Source organism: Ctenocephalides felis, unplaced genomic scaffold (genome assembly GCF_003426905.1).
Source record: "Ctenocephalides felis isolate EL2017-DRISC unplaced genomic scaffold, ASM342690v1 CF-g0.4_SCAFFOLD_00845, whole genome shotgun sequence".
NCBI classification, from domain to species: domain Eukaryota; kingdom Metazoa; phylum Arthropoda; class Insecta; order Siphonaptera; family Pulicidae; genus Ctenocephalides; species Ctenocephalides felis.
The window spans coordinates 36567914-36589179 of NW_020536999.1; the positions used below are offsets into that span (position 1 = coordinate 36567914).

The 21266-nt window shown below is 28.5% G+C and overlaps 6 protein-coding genes across 6 annotated transcripts in view; 3 read left to right on the forward strand and 3 right to left on the reverse strand.

The window, feature by feature from the left end:
• Positions 1-869: 869 nt before the first annotated feature.
• Positions 870-3667, reverse strand: LOC113382950. Its single transcript, XM_026621208.1, has 4 exons — positions 3656-3667; positions 2617-2843; positions 1116-1223; positions 870-1026 (listed from the first exon to the last, which is right to left on the reverse strand). Exons 1-4 carry the CDS (start codon positions 3665-3667, stop codon positions 870-872), a joined length of 504 nt encoding a protein of 167 aa, XP_026476993.1.
• Positions 3668-4284: 617 nt separating this feature from the next.
• On the forward strand, positions 4285-5661 carry LOC113382958 (iron-sulfur protein NUBPL-like). The gene is made up of 5 exons (XM_026621218.1): positions 4285-4479; positions 4556-4685; positions 4754-4913; positions 4975-5156; positions 5321-5661. Exons 1-5 carry the CDS (start codon positions 4429-4431, stop codon positions 5659-5661), a joined length of 864 nt encoding a protein of 287 aa, XP_026477003.1. The 5' UTR covers positions 4285-4428.
• A 29-nt stretch (positions 5662-5690) lies between these two features.
• Positions 5691-7136, reverse strand: LOC113382968 (dehydrogenase/reductase SDR family member 7-like). Its single transcript, XM_026621229.1, has 6 exons — positions 6911-7136; positions 6703-6852; positions 6287-6630; positions 6095-6214; positions 5863-6029; positions 5691-5757 (listed from the first exon to the last, which is right to left on the reverse strand). The coding sequence occupies exons 1-6, from the start codon at positions 7032-7034 to the stop codon at positions 5691-5693; spliced, it is 972 nt and encodes a 323-aa protein (XP_026477014.1). The 5' UTR covers positions 7035-7136.
• A 543-nt stretch (positions 7137-7679) lies between these two features.
• On the forward strand, positions 7680-10622 carry LOC113370775 (armadillo repeat-containing protein 6 homolog). The gene is made up of 8 exons (XM_026611468.1): positions 7680-7927; positions 8075-8245; positions 8308-8483; positions 8558-8711; positions 8778-8913; positions 9139-9404; positions 9478-9627; positions 10327-10622. The coding sequence occupies exons 1-8, from the start codon at positions 7811-7813 to the stop codon at positions 10573-10575; spliced, it is 1419 nt and encodes a 472-aa protein (XP_026467253.1). The 5' UTR covers positions 7680-7810; the 3' UTR covers positions 10576-10622.
• Positions 10623-12518: 1896 nt separating this feature from the next.
• LOC113382978 (homeobox protein orthopedia-like) overlaps positions 12519-21266 on the reverse strand; it is a 36025-nt gene continuing 27277 nt past the window's right edge. The window contains exons 3-5 of the mRNA XM_026621240.1: positions 15921-16113; positions 15096-15227; positions 12519-12835 (exon numbers count right to left, since the gene is read on the reverse strand). Coding sequence (XP_026477025.1) covers positions 12519-12835; positions 15096-15227; positions 15921-16113 — 642 coding nt within the window. The remainder of the gene's footprint in view (positions 12836-15095; positions 15228-15920; positions 16114-21266) is intronic.
• The window catches only part of LOC113370831 (retinal homeobox protein Rx1-like), a 161707-nt gene continuing 155960 nt past the window's right edge, over positions 15520-21266 (forward strand). Inside the window, exon 1 of the mRNA XM_026611518.1 lies at positions 15520-15581. The gene's annotated coding sequence lies outside the window, so the exon portion shown is untranslated. The remainder of the gene's footprint in view (positions 15582-21266) is intronic.

The window sequence follows — 21266 nt, forward strand, 5'->3', positions numbered from 1 at the left end:
TGTGATACAGAGAGATGGATTTCGAAAATGAAAAATACATGATTGAAGCAAGTTTTACTGCTCGATATTAATTTGCAGAACTAACATTTTCCATTAACAAGATAAATATTACATGTTATCTCTTTAACGATGCAATTTAAATATACAAACAAAGCGTGTACTCTACGTACTTCAATTGTTATGTTTGCGAAAATGCAAATAGTAAAATTCTATAGAATGGTTCGGAATAGAATAATCTATATTATAATGACTATTCTACTCTATAATGGAGCAACTACTTGTTGTTTCTTTTGATTCATGGGTAACTGTCGGTAAATTAAACTATTTATAAAATTTATCGGCATGCTACATGCATTATATTGAATATGTGAAATATGATCTATATTTTAATAGATAAATAGTTTTCTTTTTACCTAAGATCTAAGATCATTAATTAAAAAAATCAAAAACAATTTGGTTTGCGTGTGACTGCTCATTTTTCTTCTATTTGTGGAAAAATAAATAACAACTACACCAATAATTGATTTTATATTTTATACAAAAATACAAATGTTTACATAATATTTATAAACTTAAAACTGAGGTATTGCAATACGATAACTAAACCTATTTATATTAGAACACATCAATGAATAATAGCTGCACAAAAAATTAAACTAACTTATGCCATTAATTAAAATAATTTCTAAATTCTCTAGCTTTACATCTTTTTTTTGAATTTTTAGGTAATAATATTTACAACAGCTTGGACAGGCCGAAAAGTTATCAAAAAAATTTTGACACTGAAATCTACTAAGTTAATTTTTTCGTTATAGGTTTTTTTCATACATTTCCCAATCAAATTATTCTATTAAACGTAGTTTATTAATCTAATAATGAAAAGCACTAGAAATTGCATCCAGCATATTTCTATCAGGTGGACAATCTGGGTATAAATTTCTACAGTCCGCCCTTGCATGTCCTGCGTGGCGGGCTTCAGAGTATTCTATTAGATTTTTATTAACTGGACCTGGATTTTCCTGTGGTCTAAAATTAGTAAATAAAATACTATTAACATAAATAAATTTATACATTCATAATTAATATATTATATTTTCTTATTAATTATCACTTACGTTAAAATTATATGTAAAATCTCTCCCATTATCCCATCGTGTCCTACTGGTGCTTCAGCTTCCTCGCATATCATTCTCAGGAGACACGATTTTCCGTGCATGCCGCGCCTAGTTCAAAAATTAATTAGGAAATTTAATCAATTATAACATATTTTGTCCAAATGACTAATTGAATAAATGTCTATTGTCAAACTGTCTTAGATAAATTAATATTTCAAACTTAGATAATTTTGTCACTAACAATATGTATATTAACATACTAATTTCGTTCGTTTTTCCAAATTTTAAAACCTACATATATCTAGTCTATTAATATAAACATTAAATTGTTATTGGCCTAGACTAAAATCCAGATATCATAGTTTTCACGTGATAAATATTTCTTATTCATATATAGGTACATTATAAATATTAAACATTTTATCAAATAATTATCATTTCAGATTTTTATTAACTGCATTGGACTTTTTATTTACAAAAACAAATGTTTACTATATCCTATTTTATACGAACTTAACAGATCCTACGTTACATTAGTAATATTTAAGATCAGTCTTTACAAAAAATATCGGCATATAAAAGACAAATGGGTAGGATTAGTATAAAAATGTTAAACTTCAACTTTTCAGTTTTCAATTTTTTTTGTATTGAATGTAGAATAAACTCTTGAGAGTAATACTTCACAACCATTTTTTAAGTTTCGAAAGAGAAATAAGATCTTTAATTGTATATATTATACTTTTCGTTTCAAGCACTGTCTAATTGCAGATATAACCCTGAAGTTCTCAATTAACTTTTTTGTATTGGATTTATTTTTTTCACTATTAATATAGCAAGACTATACTTAAATATGATGAGGTTTTTAATTTTATTGTTAATTATAATTGTACCTAACACATACGATTTATTGATAAAATGAGAAACATTTTTTTTAATAAATATTTTTTTTCTATCTGAATTACTGACAATGAGTTGCCAAATTTTATATTTTATAAATAGCTGTTTTTTGTTTCGTTTTTTGCTTTTAAACCTTGAATGAATTTTTATACAATTAACATGAATTTTAGTGTGTCTACTCTATGAATGCAACTTTTAATTGAACATTTTGTATTCATTTTTCAACTTTTATACTAAATTTAATTTGTGCTCATTATGATTAACCCTTTCGACTCGCATGCCTAAATTCATATAAAACTCGGAATTCGCGAATGGAAAGAGTTAAATTTATAAATACAGCATTTGAACCATCGAGAGCAATAACGTATAAACTCTTACACGTATGTAGAAAGTTTTTCAAATTTTGTTTTTTGTTTCAAGCATTTGATAATTAAAAGTAAATCATTACAAATGATCAAAAATTTACTACAAACAAATATCTCCATCATTTTTTCTTTGATATCCGATTCTTTTGCAATTTACATAATCATTTTGTTACAGAGAACTCTCGCACGAACGAACAAATATATATTCAATAGTAACAATGACAATGAATGTAACTTACATTTCCAATAGTGTCTCTATGAACAGATAGAAATATTCTCTAGATGTATCTCTTTGTTCTTTTACTGAACGACGTTTTCTATACTCTATCGCGTACGTTACTGGATTGTAGAGGTTGAATAGACCCCCAATATTTGGGGGCAGAGCATATTGGAATTGCATGTTGTAACCGAAACCTAGACTCCAATCCTTGCGAACAGCTACTGGAACACCAAAACCCATAATAAGCTGTAATAAAGAATGTTTGAATACCAAAAATATAAGAATAAATTTATTAAAAATACAATAAAAAATAGAAAATATTTTTATCAAAGTAATATAAATATTTGAAAAATTAGCTGTAACTTTCGAAGTTGTCGATTTCAAGCATTTCATTTTGTTAGAAAGTATTATGATAATTGATATATTAGAAAAAATAATACTTTATATACAATTTCAATATATTAATTACCATGATTATTATAGCATTTATTAATATCATATTTTGTACAAAATTATGGGTTCTTATATAGAGTAGGTATACCACAAGTATATAAAGTAGGTATACCAAAGTAGGTATTATGGAATTAAAAGTACATCAGTTATTCAGAATGCTCTATTTGTAACTAAAAAATGGTATGATTAAAATAAGAATATTTGTTATAAACTTTAATAAATTGATATTCATACCTTGAAAAGTCCTCCTCCGAACGGATACACAAGGTAACGTTTCTGTCTCACTTGAAAATCAGTTATATTAGACGTTCCATATCGAAAACAACCAACATTTTGCAAAATTATCACATAACAAATTATATAAATAACTTTTATTTTGAAACGCATTGTGGAAAATATAAATAATATGAATAATTTCAAAGTTTTGGCAAAAATATGGCAAATTTTCGGAAAAATAGTGTTGGCAATTAATACATAATTTTTAACTAACTAGACTCTAAGTTTTAAGTTTTTTATGTCAAAATATATTTATAATTTCCCATTGAAATCAAAAAGTATACTAACAGTAATCATTTAGTGACCATGCTTGGAAACAAAAGTAATACCGTTAGTGCCATCACAATGTTAACATATGTTTAATTTTGTAATTAGTATTATGTGACACATTTGTATTAAAGTTATTTGAAACCGCAATGGTAGAAATGATATTGATGGCAGTAAACTATCTGATAAACTTAAATACATTAAATAGGTTGTTGATTGTACATACATTAAAACTTGCTTGTTTGAAATAATTCACTTGAATAAAATAATAATGGATTCAGAAAACAATTAAATATAAAAATGTATGTGGTTTTATGCCTAAATTAGTATGAAATTTTAAGATTGTGTTTGTTGAAAACTTCCAAATTAATGCACTTATTAATAAAAGAATTTAGTATTATTTTGATGAAAATAATCCGATCAATGTTAAAAATTCTTTTTTATTTTGTTAATGATTGAGCATCTTTTTCGATTAAAATCCCAATACAAAAAGTCTGAATTATATTTAATATATAAGCAATGAATTTCAGCAGTTATTGCAAGCTGAATTATCAATTGAATTCAAACTGAAATAAATTCGCGCTAAAATATAACATCGGTGGCGCCATCTCACAAAAAACCTATGAAGTTTAAGACAGATGACAGTAACTTGACACTCTTGACAGTAAACACCATGTGCTTGTGTCTACTAAATAAAACTAGTTTGTTTATCTTCAATTATTACTAAATAATAATAATATTTACATAATGATGTTGTTTTGGTAGTAGCAATAGCTCAGGTTTTCAGCAATTAGTACTTACTATTGAAATAATAACATTATTCACTTAAATTACCATGATTTTACAACAGTTAAATAATAAAAATGTTATACTTTCAATATGCAGGGTATTTAAATTGTTTTAATTATCTTATCTGATCTTATCATACTTGTTATTTTTCTATTTATGAATGTGGTTTTTAGAGGTATACGACAGAGAGGCAAAAAGAGCTTATGGCTAGAGGGCTTCCGAAGAGAAAGCAACTTGATGGAGTTAAGCATGCAATAATAGTAGCATCAGGAAAAGGAGGAGTAGGAAAGTCTACTGTATCTGGTAATATATTTATCCTTTTATTTATTTACAATTACATACTTTCATATAATTGCTTTGTATCAATTTAGTCAATTTAAGTGTGGCATTAAGCCTTCAAGGTTTGCAAGTCGGTCTTCTGGACGCTGATATATTTGGACCATCTTTACCACTTATGATGAATTTGAAAGACGAGCCTTTAGTTGATGACAATAATTTGATGATTCCTCCAGTAAATTTTGGAATTAAATGGTAAATAAAAAGGAACTACGAAATGAAATTCATTTAAATTTACTCAAGAAGGTTTTTGCAGTAATTCTATGGGCTTGTTAGCAAAGCAAGGTCCAGTAATATGGAGAGGTCCATTAGTAATGTCTGCTGTTGAAAGACTATTAAAAGGCACATTGTGGTCACCTTGTGATGTTTTAGTTATTGATACACCACCCGGAACTGGAGATGTTCATTTATCACTTGCACAGCATATACCAATTTCAGGTAATGATTTTAAAGATAAAGATTTTAATAGATTGTTGTGTTTCTATAATAATAATATAATTTTAATGAAATAAGCCATGTAGGGTTACATAAAAAATTATTTTAGTAGAATCTTCAATATATTTTAAATAAGGATTTAGTTTTAGCAAATTTATGTTCCATAGGAGTACTTTTGGTCAGCACTCCACAGGCTGCGGCTCTCAATGTCATGCAACGTGGTGCTGAGATGTTTAAAACACTTAAAATTCCTCTAATAGGCTTAGTTGAAAATATGAGTTTTATTAAATGTGATAATTGCTCAAATACCATAGAACTCTTTAATAATTCAATAGAAAAATATGCTAAAGAAATTGATTTAGAAGTATTGACAAAAATACCATTAACTAAATATGTTTCAGAGGGTTGTGATGCAGGAGAACCTATTGTAATAAGTAAGAAGCATTCAGATTGTACTAAAGCATATATTGAATTATCAAAATGTATCACAAAGTTTTTGCAACTCTAATATTTAGTTGATTATTTCAAAAAACTATACTATTTTGTTTTGTTTTTACTATCACGAAGTTTCATCAATCCTCGTGTTCCCAACATTTTGAATATCCTGCAAATAATAACAATCTCAGTTGCAGTCTGTGTTATCTCTTAATTGCTGACTTTCGGAACGTTTAAAGCAAATGTTTTTTTGACATAGTTTAGAAATACTTACAAATATCTTATATTTGGAAAATATAATGTTAAATATGTTAAAGGAGATATAGGAAAAATGCTGGCCCATGTAGTATCCAATTTATTAGCCAAAGCAATGGCAAATAATTCACCACATCTTTCCCCGGTCATTCTTTTATCATCACGTTGAACACTTTTACCAAATTTCTGTAATCAATATTGTTATATTTTTCAATCACATTTAATTATACAGCAAATAATTATTAAAATACCTCTCCAGGATTTTCAGTGAAACTTTCTTGTAGAAAATCTGTAAATGTTGGTCCGGGACAAAATAAAGTTATGTCAATATTAAATTCAGGAATTTCAGTTTGTAGACTACCAAAATAACCCTAAAAACAAAATTAACTTAATAGTACTAAAAATATATATATAATAGTTATATATTAAAAGGGTAACAATACATGAAGTGCATGCTTTGAACCCGTGTAAGAACCGCTAAATGGTACAGGAATAAGTCCAGCCGTGCTTGAAGTAATTGCTATGTGCCCTTTCGAAACAGTCTTAAAATATCGGACTGCCACTCTAGACAAAGCAACAACACTAAATACATTTAGTTCAAATAATTGCCGATCAACTTCAATATCAGTTTCTTCCCAACTTGCTCTTTGTGACCTGCCAGCGTTGTTAACTAATATATCTAATTTTCCAAATTCTTTGAGAACAGTATCCATTTTAGTTTGATGACTGCTAATTTCAAGCATATCCATTGGCAGAACTAGAATATCCTCTTTCTTAGCACCTTGTTCTAAAATTATAATATATTAACGGTATTTGAAAACATTCAAGGAGACTGTGCAGTACATTTGAATAAATGTACCTATGCATTTTTTCTTAACTTCTTGTAACTCATTTTCTCTTCGGGCTGAAAGTACTACTTTTGAACCATGTTTAGCACAATGATATGCTAGGTGTTTACCAATACCACTGGATGCTCCTGTGATCCAAATAACTTTATCTTTCAAAGCATCTACAAAATAAAATTATCAGCCATTTACTTAAGTCTTTATGCAATATGTATAAATTACCAATTGGTACTCCAAATCTCTCTGCAAAAGCTAATCTTAAATCACAGTCAAATATCACTATTAAAATTGCGTAAATAATATAATAAAGGAAAACAAACAGTCCCAAATATTCAAAGAAGCCCATTTTGCAAAACTGAGTTTTGGACTTTGTATGATAAAGGATTTATATGATTATTTTTAAGATTTTTATTTACATTCTTGTTGGGGTCGTGGCAAAAGTTCGGTTCATATCAGTTGGATGGCACTATAATTTTCATGTTAAAAACATAAATAATTTTATAGGATGTTTTATACTAAATAGCATTAATTGTTATATTTTTTTAGAAGCTTAGGACTTCTTAGTCTATTTGTTTCTACGATTGATTCTTATTGGAAATTTTAAGACATTCTGATAAGAATGCTGTTTGACATTTAATCAGAAGTGTCAAAAACATATTTAACCGCCTAATGTTACATGTTTTAATTATTGAAGACTATCTCAAAAAGTGTTTAAAGAGCTCAAAAAGTGTTTAATACTCGTAATTCTATGCATATATATATATGAAAAAGTATATTTTTGTTTCTATGAATTTAATGAGTTTAGTTTACATAAATGTCATCAATGACATATAGCTGTCAAATATGTAGCAAACTACCCACACACATAAAAGAAATTTAGACCACTTTCTATACAAAAATTGAGTAAAATATTAGAATTAGAAGAGATTGCGAAATATTCACTGGTCTAGTTTCTAATGTAATTGTAATTTATTTTTTATTGAATCAAAGTTTTAACAGCATTTTAAAACACATGTTCTTCTGTCTTTCATTTTGAAGAGCTACTCACTTCAAGAATTTTAACAAATACTGTGTACATAATTTTATGAGAAAGAGTTTTTAATAATTAAGTTTAGAATCATAATGGTGCGCGTAATATCACAAAAGACATATGATGATGTTGTTAAAGAAAATATTGAAGAATTATCCATGGAGCCCCAAGAAGCAATTGCTGATGCTATTGCTCAGTTTGAAGCACAGGTTTACTTTTATATAGATGTTTCAAGTATCACATACACGAATAAATAAAAACACATCAAAATTATCTATTTTAGTTTGTCATATTCCTAATTAAATGTTTCAAAATTTATTCAAAATTTACTTATATTTTCCAAATAAAATTTACAGGGTGTTGATTTATCTAATATCGTGAAAGATTTAATTATGACTGATCAAGGAGTTACAAGCCAAATTACTTCTGCACTGCGATTTATAAATGATCTTTTAACTGATTATAAATATGCTGCAGATAAAGAGATACTATGTAATTTGAAAGTTTTGTCTACAGAGTGCAAAAAGGTTAGTGGTAATTTTTTGATCGCAAGCAAAACTATAGCCTCATTTTATATTTGTTTAAATAGGATATAGCCCATCGACTACTGGCAGCAAATGAAAATGCATATAATACCATATTGTTATGTTTAAGTAAATGCTCACATAATGACGATATTGTAACAGGTTGTATAGAAGCTTTAATTTCTCTCATGGATGGGCAACCTGATCTGCTGGATGATCAAGGAGTCGCTTATATGATAGAGTATGTATTTTATAATATTGTACATATATATATATATATATATATATATATATATATATATAATTATTTTTCAGATATCTTACAGAGCCAAAAGAATCTCCATTAAAGTCTCTTATTTTACAATGGGTTTATATCTGCTGTCTTAAACATGAAATGAACAGACAAAAAATATTTAATTCAGATATACTACAATGCTTAAAATCTATGTTGCCAAAAGCCGATAAGCAAGTGAGTTATACTTTGCATTGAGCTAATATTTATACTCATTGATTTAATAATTGCTCATATAATCAGGGTCTTAAAGATATATGTGCAGTTCTGAGAGCTTTATGTCTTGATGATGATGTCAGAGTCGAATTCGGACAAGCACATGAACATGCTAGAGTTATTGCATCAGATACTTTGTGTTCAATAACTTCGTTATTGGCAAGTACGTTGATAAATAATTTAATTCTAAAGTTATTTATTCTACAATCATTATTGTAGTTAATTTATTTATGAATTATTGCTATAAAAATTTTGAATCTAAATTATTATAAATAGTACTGTGATTTTGAGTCTTAAAACATATTTTCACATTTTCTTTCCATTTCTGTAAATCAGAAATATCTTCTGATTATATTTTCCATTATCATCTATTTATTTTATTCTGCAGAATTCAGAATGGATGAACAAATAGTTAGTGAGTTAATGTTGACTCTTTCTGCTTTACTCGTCAGACATGAATTCTGCCAAATGGTTGTAGACTGTGGCGGATTACGATTTATATTAGATTCAATGGTTGAGTTTGGTGAAAATTATAAAGTTATAAAACAAAGTTTTAAACTATTGAAAGCACTTGCTGGAAATGATGATGTAAAATTGCAAATTATTAAAAATGGGGGTGATAATATTATTGCTTCTTCGTTAGAAGCTCATAAGGTATTCTTCATACACGGATTATTTATTTGTTTATTAACTATCAATTTATCAATTTATGTACTCATTTCATTAGAAAAATGAAGGGACAGTGGTATCAGGATTAGCATGTGTTTCAGCTTTAACATTACGAGCTCCCTCAAATAGTAAAGCATTTTATGATAATGCAATACCTCAGATCATAGCAACATGTATGGAAATGCACAGAAATAGTTTATATGTTCAGGTAAGATTTTTGTATCTTATTTATGATCACTTTCACATATATTTAACTTTCATATTAAATTTCAATCCGTTCTGTGTACAAAATTGTGCATGCATATTATGTTCTATCATTATTCTACATGGTATATAAAAACTTTATAATAGTCGCTTATCACCTTTTCTAACTAGTTATCATAACTTTTCTTTTATATTGTATGTTTCCTTTTTTTATTTAATTATTGAATGTAAGTCCGCCGAAAACGTATTTTTTATGTGTATAATATTAGTGCCAAGTTTTAATGGAACAATATTTAGTTCCACATTACTTATTTTTTATTTGAAGTTTTTTGATATTACTGTTTTTGCTTGAATTATGTAAGTGCTTGGTAATAAGCTTGTAAGAGTGATTCTTTTTTCTCAAGCTATCTTTTAGAATTAATTAACTGCATTTAGTGAACTAAAACTGCTTCTCTGTGTATGCCATAGAACTAATCGTTGAAAGCTTTATTGTGCATTGAAAAGTTTTAAAAATATTCATTTTGTTTATAGTTATTGTGAATCATTATTAAATTAACTGTTGGTGTGTGTATCAGTTACTGAAAGCCTTACTAAAAGTAGCATACTACCGCTTTTGTATTATAGACGTAAATATGTGTATGTGAATAATTATCAACATTATACAAACACTATTAGTATTTGTACTGCCATTACAATGTTATAGAAAATGGCAAGTTGGGCAATACGTAATATGGTTTCAAGAGCTAGAGAGCAGTGCGAAACATTCAAAAGATATGGCGTAGAAAAGTTTTTAAATGAGAACATCACTAAGTTCCCGGATTGTGAATATGATTTCAAAGCAGCCCTTCGTGATTTGGGTTGTGATGTAAAATTGAAAGAAGAATGGACTGGTAAAGGAGGCAAAATTCAGACAGCCGAAAATAAAGATGGAACATCAAAGGATACTAATTAATTGCAGAATTATGTATGGTCGTCAAGCGAAAGGATATTAATTAGTGTTTACCCACAAATCAATTATGATACAAATGTGCTTGCTTCACTGTTTGTACCAAATTTTTATAGCTGTTTTTAGCACTTTTCTACTTATTTTTGTACTTTTTCACAAAATGTTGCTAGTAGCTTTTTTACAAAAAAAATAATACATTTTATATTTAAGATTATTCAAAATACAATCATTTGAAAATATATTATTTAAAAATGAATAAAAACAAACATTCAAATTATCTATACATTATTTATTGATACACATCTCATAAATTATATCATTCAACCAAAATGACTAAAGTCTCACATAATTTTTGAGTGATTATAATTGTGTTACATTAATGACTATTACTGTATACTTAAAATTTCATGACATATAATTTAATACCAAAATAATATGAAAGTATTGTTATTTTTTCAATTAAATATATAAAATTTATAATTGCATTTTGCTCGGCCTTTTTCTTATTTTCTTCCTCAAAAGTACGGTAAACAAAATATAAGTTTTTGAAGAAGACAACGTTAGTTTATGGTATACATAAGTAGACGCTTAAAATTTATATCTTAAATCTTAAAATATTAGTACCAGAAGTTTCTCTTGATAATATTTATGATTACTAATTTATATACACGAAATATAAAATACTTAATAGAAACTTGTTTTTACATCGTATATAACAATAAGTAATTAATTTCTACAATATTTAGGCAACATTTATTAATTAGTTATAGCTTCACTTACGTCACTAATAGAAGTAGAATTTATTTTTCTTGCGTTTTATAACCAAATTTTGATACATCGCAATTGCTTTAAGTACTTCTTCTTTAGCATTAACAGTCACGCATATTCGTTCAGTTTAAATTTAATTTAACTATAACGCTAATTAAATATATTTATATATAATATTTTTACAATATAATCGTATTTCTTTTTCAAAGTTTTCGTATACCAAGTTTTTATTTTCTCGCTAACTTCAGCCGCCGATTAAACTTCCCATAATAAATTTTTTTACATCCATATTTGCACATACATTCAAAAGTAAAATTATATATATAGCTATACATTTATTATTGATCCATTATATAAGTAACTATATACACATTAAATAATAAAGGAAGAAACTCCTGCTTATCTAATTTAATAATTAAGAAACGTATACATTTCCATTGAACATTGCAAAATTAAATAGAAAAATTATCGTCAGTTTTTGGTGATTTTTATCTAACTGCTTTTGGCAATATTCAATATATTATTTCTGCATAAAGTTATTGGACAGTTCTCGATATTATTAATACCGCCACTTCAAGTAACAATAATTCAAATCAAAAATAGTTTAAAATTCAAAATTTTCAGTTTTTTTTAAATTTCCAAATAAGTGCGTTTACAAAAAATTAACAATTATTTTGAACGTACCTATACTTAATATTATTTAATAAATTATTAAATGAATAACAACGTTTTAAAACCAAATGACTGTATTTATATTTTGCATTTTCATGGTTTTGCATTCTATTGGTATTTTTCGAATTTGAATAGTAAGTAAGTAGTATTTTTTCGGCAATCAACTGTGCGTTACTGATATGGAAAGAATTATTGATTTTAAATATCTGATAGTGTTATATTTGTTAGTATAACAAATATTATTCTAATTTAATACACTTTAAAATAAATAGTACGGTTCCATCATTGGGCATTTATTCATTTTTATATTTGTTGTTTTCGGTCTTTTGATATATGGGTATATCAAATATAATTATTATGAAGAAAGAGAGATGTTAGGATTACTGTTGTGATTTCGACTTGTTTCCCGTTAAGTGTTCACATTTTTTCAATACTTTGATTCTCAGTGAAACAGTGAATATAAAATTTAAAAAAAAACAATCTAATAAAATAATCTATTAAAAGCGATATCAATACACAGAATTATTATGCGTATCATAATTTATCTGCAAGTATGACGGTATCGCAGCATTTAATTCCGACGCTCTGCGCCTCAAAGCCGCGATGCTATGACCTCGCCATAAATCTTCTTCTTGGTCACCTCCTGCTCCTGTATTTTGCTGGTGTCCCTGCGACAGAATGGACGGCGAACTCGGCGATCCCTGGCCGCCACCGCATTGCGATAGTTGTGGCGGCGTCGGGCTACCGCTACTGGCAGCTAAGGGCACCCCGCCTGAGTTTGCCCCACCGCCGCCGCCCGTATTGCAGTAGGACATCATTGAATCACCTTTAAAAAATAAATTGTTATCATTGTTATATAAAACTCTGCTAAAAGCGCGTTTTTTTTTTGTAGAAAAATTAACAATTATTTCAATATTAAATTATTCATCAGAATCAAGTTTCTATCCTACAATATGCTAAAAGAACATTGTAAACTAAATTAATTAACTTCCCGTAGGGTAAGTTATAGAAATCGCAAAAAAATCGAAAATGAAATTTTTTATATATCTTTACGTTTCAAACGTTTCTGATGTATGTGTGTGTGTGCGTATGTGTGTGTGCGGATACAAATTTTCGTCGACGATTTCGGGAACACCAATCAACCGATTTGAATAATTCAAAAAACATTTGATTCGTATTGATAAGGAGACGTGCTGATTAGTTTTTGGCGAAGGCAGGTATAGCCGTTCCGAAGATACGGGGCAAAAAGTGCCAAAAATGGTAACTCACTTTTTAAGAGAACGGAGCGTCCGATTTTAATAATTCAAAAAACATTTTACTTGTATTGACAAGATCCAGCGGTTTCGTAGATCCAATAAAAAAAGTTAAAAAAAAATGCCATTTGGCGGTCAAAAATGATCATTATAGACATATGCACATCAAATTACCAGATATTTTATAGAGATTTTAATAATAAGTATAAATTTTGTTTACATTCCTATGGGTTCCCTACCAATGTTTATCCGTTAGACGCCGACGCGGCGCTTACGCGCTTTGACATTTCGTCTCTATGCAGTTAAAGCAGTACGATTGCTTTGAAAAAAAGTTCAGAATTTCCAAAAATATGTCAAAATAAAGAAAATTTATTTTTAATATTTTTTTGTCAAATTTATAGTTTCTCAAAAATCTAATTTTTTCGAAGTAAAATTTTTTCAAAAATGTTAGTCGTTACTAAAAAATAATATTTTTTGGTACGGGAAGTACCAGCAATTTGCCTTAAGGCACGATGCCATGCACCCCACTAGTTTCATACTTCGGTCAAACTACTAGTCTGGTATTTTCAAATGGAATTTTCCGACGCTTAAATGACGCGCATTAAAAGCTTTTTGTCATTGGAAATCGAAACAAAAATATGAATTGTATCGTTTAGCACCTCGTTCAAAATAAACACACCACACAATGGCCTGTAGCTTACGAATCGTAATAATCGATAAAAGCATTAACGGGGTATGGCTGTTTTTGTTCCATAATAAAATTGTTCATTAACGTTTAAGAAGTTAAACAAAATTTTATGTTTGTTAAACTAGTAATTATTCAATAAACATATATAAATATCGATTGATTTATTTAATAGATTTTGATTAAGGATTTCATGAATTATACATAGGTTGTGCTTAATTATTAAAAAAAAATAATATACTTGTTAGTATTTGTATGTTTTAAACACTGTTCAACCAAGAAAATAACTGACGAAGACATGGAGAAAGTACCAAATTAGCACCCAGTAGAAACAAGACTATACGAAACTGAGAATTGCATGAGTGTATCAGTAGTTCACAGGTTCGCATAGAGTTCTCAAGATCTCTGTGTCGAAAGCCGCTTATACCGTCGGCTTCATTTGATGTCTCGTCATATGCTTCCGTTTAAATTTGCATTAATATTCATATCCCACTTCAACTACAATAACATTTTCAAAAAACTTAAACTAAACAGCTAAAAGCGATTACTTAAAAAGACAGTGATTACTCTGAGACATTTTATTCAACGTGCCAATTTTCCGAGATCATATGCATACAGCATCCGTTGATTATATTATTAAATCTAAACTGAGGTGTTTCAGGTCGAGTTCTTTATACATATTTATATATTATATATCTTTCATAAATATGATATTCATAATCTATTTTTGCTACTGGGAATTTCAAATATAATTGTTTGTTAAAATATTTCAGAAGAGTCAGTTTCTTGACCGCCTGTTCTGCACCGTTTTTGTTTATTTAGGCGTTATACGGCCGCGCGCGATTCTCACATCTTTAAAAATATGTGTTTTTTGTAACATTTGTTTGATTTAAAAATCATAAAATATTCAAGTTTACTTTGTGCAGGCACACACAAAATAAGTTGCGTGTCGTGGTGGCTTCGACGGCGGCCCAGAGTAAATATCAAATTTTTAAATTAATAAATAAAGTTTTAGAAAACGATTTCGTATTCAGTAAGTTATTACAATTTTTGTCGATTTTATACAATCTTGATTTTTATGCATGCTTTTTGTCGAGGTTTGTGTCTTTTCCAATTAATAAGATGACAAATAGTTTCTTATATCTTACCTAATGAATTAAGCCCATAATGTGCTTGGTACACTGTGCTCGCAGGAGCCATTGGCAAGCCCGTGTTCAGCGGAGAACCCTGGTTGAGTTGTCCAAACCCTCCCATTCCAGTTTGGCCCAATTGACCCAGACCTGCAAAATTTAATCAAACCAAATTAATGATAACTATATGATCGTCAACAATTTACATCAAATTATGTGTCAACCGCGAAATCTATAAAATATTTATAGAGCATTTGATAATTACTGTCTAATTATATCCAATTTTGCTTTCTTTGTCAGAGCATTATGAATTCAAGGTATTGCCTATTTTATTCCAATTTGCATATCGCATCAATATAAAAAACTTTAATGACTCTGTAGACATTATTTAAACATTTATGTGCTCACTAATTAACACCATGGATCATATTTTTATTTTCAGAAAGCGAATATGTGTCATACGTGAGTGAGTTCTTCAGGATAACAACGGAAGGATTCCATTTGGTGAGTGATTTCACCTTTACATAGTGTTAATTATGCATTTTAACTACGCGTAAAAATAAATTATAAAAAACGCTTTACGAAAAATTTGAAAACCTTCATATCGCATGCTAAATTGCTAACTCGTGAAGTGATAGTTCAAATTTAAATGATATCATTTTTTAGTCGTTTGTGTAATTTATAACTGATTCTACAATACGCGAACAGTAGTTGGGACTTACACCTAAGACCCCGTAATAATTTCAAATCAAAACTAACCCTTACCCAATCAATTTTAACGCGTATATTTTAATTTCAAAGTAATAATTTTTATAACTAGCATTTTCAACTAATTTTGTTTACCTGGTGTCATCGAACTGACTCCCCAGCGGGTATCGGCCGTGCCGAACATACTTGTCGGACATAGTCCGCCGTGGTCGCCCATTGCCCCAAAAGGCGGCAGACCGTGGGATGGAAGTAGGCCACCTGGCGATCGGAAAACGTTGTTGCTCTTCTTACGTTTCTTCCACTTTGCCCGCCGGTTTTGGAACCAAACCTATAGAACCACAGGAAAACACTTTAGATAGTCATTTTTGGAAACAAAATTCTATTATATATTATCAAAGAAAAAGCCTACATCTATTAACTTAAGGTGACCAAATTTTTAAAAGGCTATATGGTAAGTGACTTTGATACGATTCAAAATATCAAATAATATATTTAGGGTTTTTAAACACAAACACAATAGTTTTTTAAATGAATTTTTTTTTTTCAAATTAATATTACCCAATTTAGTAGGTCTCATATATTTTTCGATCTAAACGTTTTTTCGCTTTTAAGCCTTGTAATAAATTTTATTCAATTTTCTTTATAATCAACTTATTGGTAATAAAGATAAGCACTTCTTTTATACAAATTCTGCTAAAATTCGCAAAATTGTTGTAATATGATTATCAATTAATTGCGAAAATTTAGTTTAAACCTATAAATTTCAAATACTGAGACAAAAGATTAAAATCCTGACCGAATATGGCTCTTAGGAAAATCCGGGACAGAAGATTGAAATCCGGAACAGTCTTGTCCAAACCGGAATTAACTATTTACAAACTTTGCACAATAATCCCATTATCAAAATCCCTTGCGTCGTCTTTTTATTGAAAAGTAGTGACGTATTATATTATGCATATTATTGAAATGTTCAATTAAAATTTACTGCTCTCTATAGAAGCTGATTTCTTGATCACTTTTAGTATAAATTTTAAATTGAAAGAACATTTAAACTCATCTTTACTGTTTCTATAAATACGAATTTTCTTTTTGGTAATAATCTTCATAAATAAAGATATATTTCTGGAATGATTGTTATACTTATAATTATGAATTATTTTAATGCAGGTTCATTTTATTTTATAATACAGAATAATACACTTTAGAACAAAATCAATCCCTTTACGTTATATTCACATTTCGCGCTCACTTCGAATCGAAGGGCGAGTAAACACAGATAAATCGCCAAGTTTAAGAACGCTATCCACTCTATCAAACATTCACTGAAAAAACCGTATCCAAAACTTAAATCCTTTGCAAATGGCTTGCGATCAAAGTTCTTCGCCGAATATAAAATGAATATATCAATAAAACCCGAATATCCGAATCGACATACCTCTATGATATTTCACGTTGTGACACGCAATGTCATCGATGAATTGTGAATGACGGAACAATAAATTTGATTTGATACGATTGAATAAATACGAACGACCGTGCAAATGATGTGACCGATTCTCTTTCGATGTATTTCAATTAGCGGATAGTATGTTTCATATATATCTATATATAGATGTATTTGAAATTTGATGAGACGTTTGTTATATATTTTGTACAATTTTTTCAGTACTGGAGTTGATCTGGTGTCAATTTGAAATAATATATATATATATATATATCATCCCAGTGAATTAGTGGCTAAGTCAATTTTCACTATTTTGCAAAGCTTGTTCTCAAAGTTTTATTACTCTTCTATTACTTTATATAAAGTGCTTCATTTACTTTTGTTAGTAACCAATAGTTCTCAGAGAAATAGTTAATAGCTCGATTTAAAACATTTTCGCCCAAATTGGACTAAATCACTTATTCACTTATTCACTGGGATGGCAGATATATATATATATATATATATATATATATATATGCCAATGGTTTATTTCTGGACAATAGTATTTGTTTAATATACTGCTGATAGAAGGTGGCGAAATCAAGACATTCTTAATTAAATAGCTTAGTGCTAACCCACAAATCTCGCACGAAGAGAAAATGTTTTATGCGTTGTAATAATTAATCGATGAGAGCCTATAAATAACTATGCTTGTAAATTATATCGTACCTACTCTATACTAAACAGGATAGTATTTATATTGAATGTAAATTTTTTAACGTAGTAATTTGTTTACATGTAAATTACTATGTACACTACTTATGATAAATTGAAATAATGAAATGAAAAAATAATTAATATGAATAAATATAAATTGAATAATATATTCGAATACCAATGTCAATTCTGCAGTTTATAGCGTTTTTATTATACTACATTTATATGAAAGAAAAATACTTAAGCTTTAATTAATAAAATAACATGTATATACATACAGATTTATGTGCGCTAGGCATGTTCGTAAACTGAGTTAAACTTCAACTCGATCCTGATCAGGGGAGAATAGTGTGAGAGATTTACCATTAGCTATCTTAAATTGGAAACATATTTTTATCTAGTAAAAATGGACATCGCTACTACACGATTCAGGTTGTCCAGAGCGAGGTTCAAACTCACTACGATTGGGCTGATAAATTACTTAAAAAATGTACTAACGTCGATATACACATGTATATATATATATATATATATATATATATATATATATATATGTGTGTGTGTGTATGTGTGATATTACAAAGCACGTTCAAATCCTTTTTTATTTATAATTCTGTCTTATTTACCTGGTTTTGCCGGTTTTTATGTCGGTTGGTAAATTCGCACCGGATGTAGAAACATTTGTAAAATATAACAAAAAATATTAGGAAAGGCAAAAAATGGTTTCTATATGTACGAAAAACGGAACTTAAAAAAGTCTGCGCCAATTAAATTATGATAGTAAATACAGCGCCAATAAAAGACAATTTGGATTTATTATGCTCTTGCACAATTATTTTCTATCGACTGTGGGGCTCTCTGGGCTACTCCTAGCCCAATATTTTTTCAATCTTGCAAAGATGCGACGGCAGTTCTAATATTTGATCATTGCAACAACTGGTTTATGTGGGACTAGCTATAAATGCCGTATTCCTACTATAAAACTTATTCCGTCCGTCACGTGACTCTAATGTGTTTGTTCGGGACTTCGCACCCACGTGAGGAATCCTACGGGCTCCGATCCAGGTTTTGTCTTCGCGAGTAAGACATTGTAAACAGGGATCGGCTACTACCGCCGTTGTTGTTTTCTACTACTCAATGAACATTATTGAAAATCATATGAATTATTACCATATATATTTTTCAATCTATACTTATATGTTTTTCTGCTTCTGATATATAGAAAATTTTAGTAAACTCTCGGTTCTTATACTGTTGCATAGCATTGGTCTACAGACAAATTACCGCAATATTGTGCATTCTAAACAATTGTTAGGTTAGCAATTTTAATTGCCAAAATTGTTCTGTGATGTAACATGTGTTTTTTGATATTCAGTTGAAAATTTTGAAATTCACTTTATTGTTAATATTTTTAATTAATTATTCCTATTATAAGTTATTATAGAATAATGCTTTCTTATGATACGTATACTCGATTAGTTTAAGAAGCTTTACAGGACGTACAGCTTTCATTTTAAAATTGATATTTGAAACTATTAAATTATTTCCCGATATAATAGTTTAATCACGTAAATAAAGCTTAGTATTTTTACCTTGCAAAACACACTATATAATATAGATTGTGTTTTCTTGGACTCCTACTTGTGTGAATTGTGCACCGTGTTTTACACAAATTACTAATTTCTGAATATATAAAATATTTATAACTGATTGTTTGTAATTTTATCTAAGCAATCAATAAATGTAATTATGACATTTAGAAAAAAAATATTAAAAAAATAATTAACGCTTACGCAGAATTCCAATAAATTTCAATTTCATATGCAAATTTTTACCGCTATGCAATATTCAAAATATAATTGACCTGGTTATATTATCTGAACTATTTTAGTCTATTCTTAAAATAAAACATATCAAATTGAAACCACCGAAAGTGACTTTACAAAAGGGTTGCGAATTCATCCTTCGTAGTGATACATCATTGATTCTCTGATGTAAAATTCTCGCGGGATTTGGTGTCATTCATATGCTACATACGCAACAGATTGTATTTGGGGGACAACACGTCTCGATTCGAACTTGATTTTCAATATACAAACATGATATATAAACTTATATATAGTCTTTGGTTTTATAACATTATTTTCCTGATTATTTAATATTTAGAAAAACTAATTTATTACTAGAATCATTTAAACTGAAATATGTTAGCATGCATTGTAATTAAATTGAATAATAATTGGAAACTATATCTATACATAATCTATACTTTCATTTTAATGCAACATAATTTTAGATGAATTAATTTAATTTTTACGGTGGGAAGTCAACATTTTAATTGATTATTCAGTCTTTCATAATTCAATTATGAATGTGTTTGTTTATAAATACTTACATTTTTTTGCAATTTTATTTATATCATTTTAAATTGGTTGAGTTATTGTGAATCAATTTAGCAAAGATTATTTTTTAATGTTCTCACACATAATTTCAGTTATTTAAAATCATATTTGTGGATTGAAGACTTTAATAATATAAATGTTTTTAACTAATTACTTTATCCAATAAATTTGGTATCGAATAAAAACTGGAGATGAAGAATATGTACATGGCAATAGAGCATTCATACGAATACTCGTACATCCCTGTTGTTGATACATAGTGTAATATGCATATTCAAAGGATTTGATTCGGCAATAAACATGCGGCCAAAACCTAATAGTCTACAATATCCAATTTACTAGCCAGAACAATAAATCAAGAATATTTAACCCCGCACAAATAATATAGTGCTACCCCAAATGCAATAAGCGGCTATCACGCTCTCGCCCTCACTAAGCCGAATCAGAACTAAAGTTAAAGAGCAAACAACCACCTGCCTTCCCTTCTATTAGTGAATCTGATTTGATTTGATAAAGATTCGACATCGATTTAACTGTTTGATAATGGATTATAAGTATTGAGCAGTTTTAATTTGTATAATTTAAATTTAATTTCATCTCTGTAGGCACAAAAAATATCACTTATCGTGAAATTATAAATGTCTTTCACATGTTTATTTTTTCAAAAGCGATATTAAATTGGGCAATATTAAATCTTACAGACATATGCAAAAATGTGTATTATATTGATTAGAATTAAGTGTAAGTGTATGTTAAAAAATGTCTGATTCATCTATCAACTTTTGGGATAGATAAATATTTTATAATTGTATTTTAGATTTCAGGCCAAAATAGATACAAGATTCATATAAACATAAAATCATAAATATTTATAACTACCCAGATAAATTTAAATAAGTTAATTCATATGTATTATACCATTACCCATTATACTAA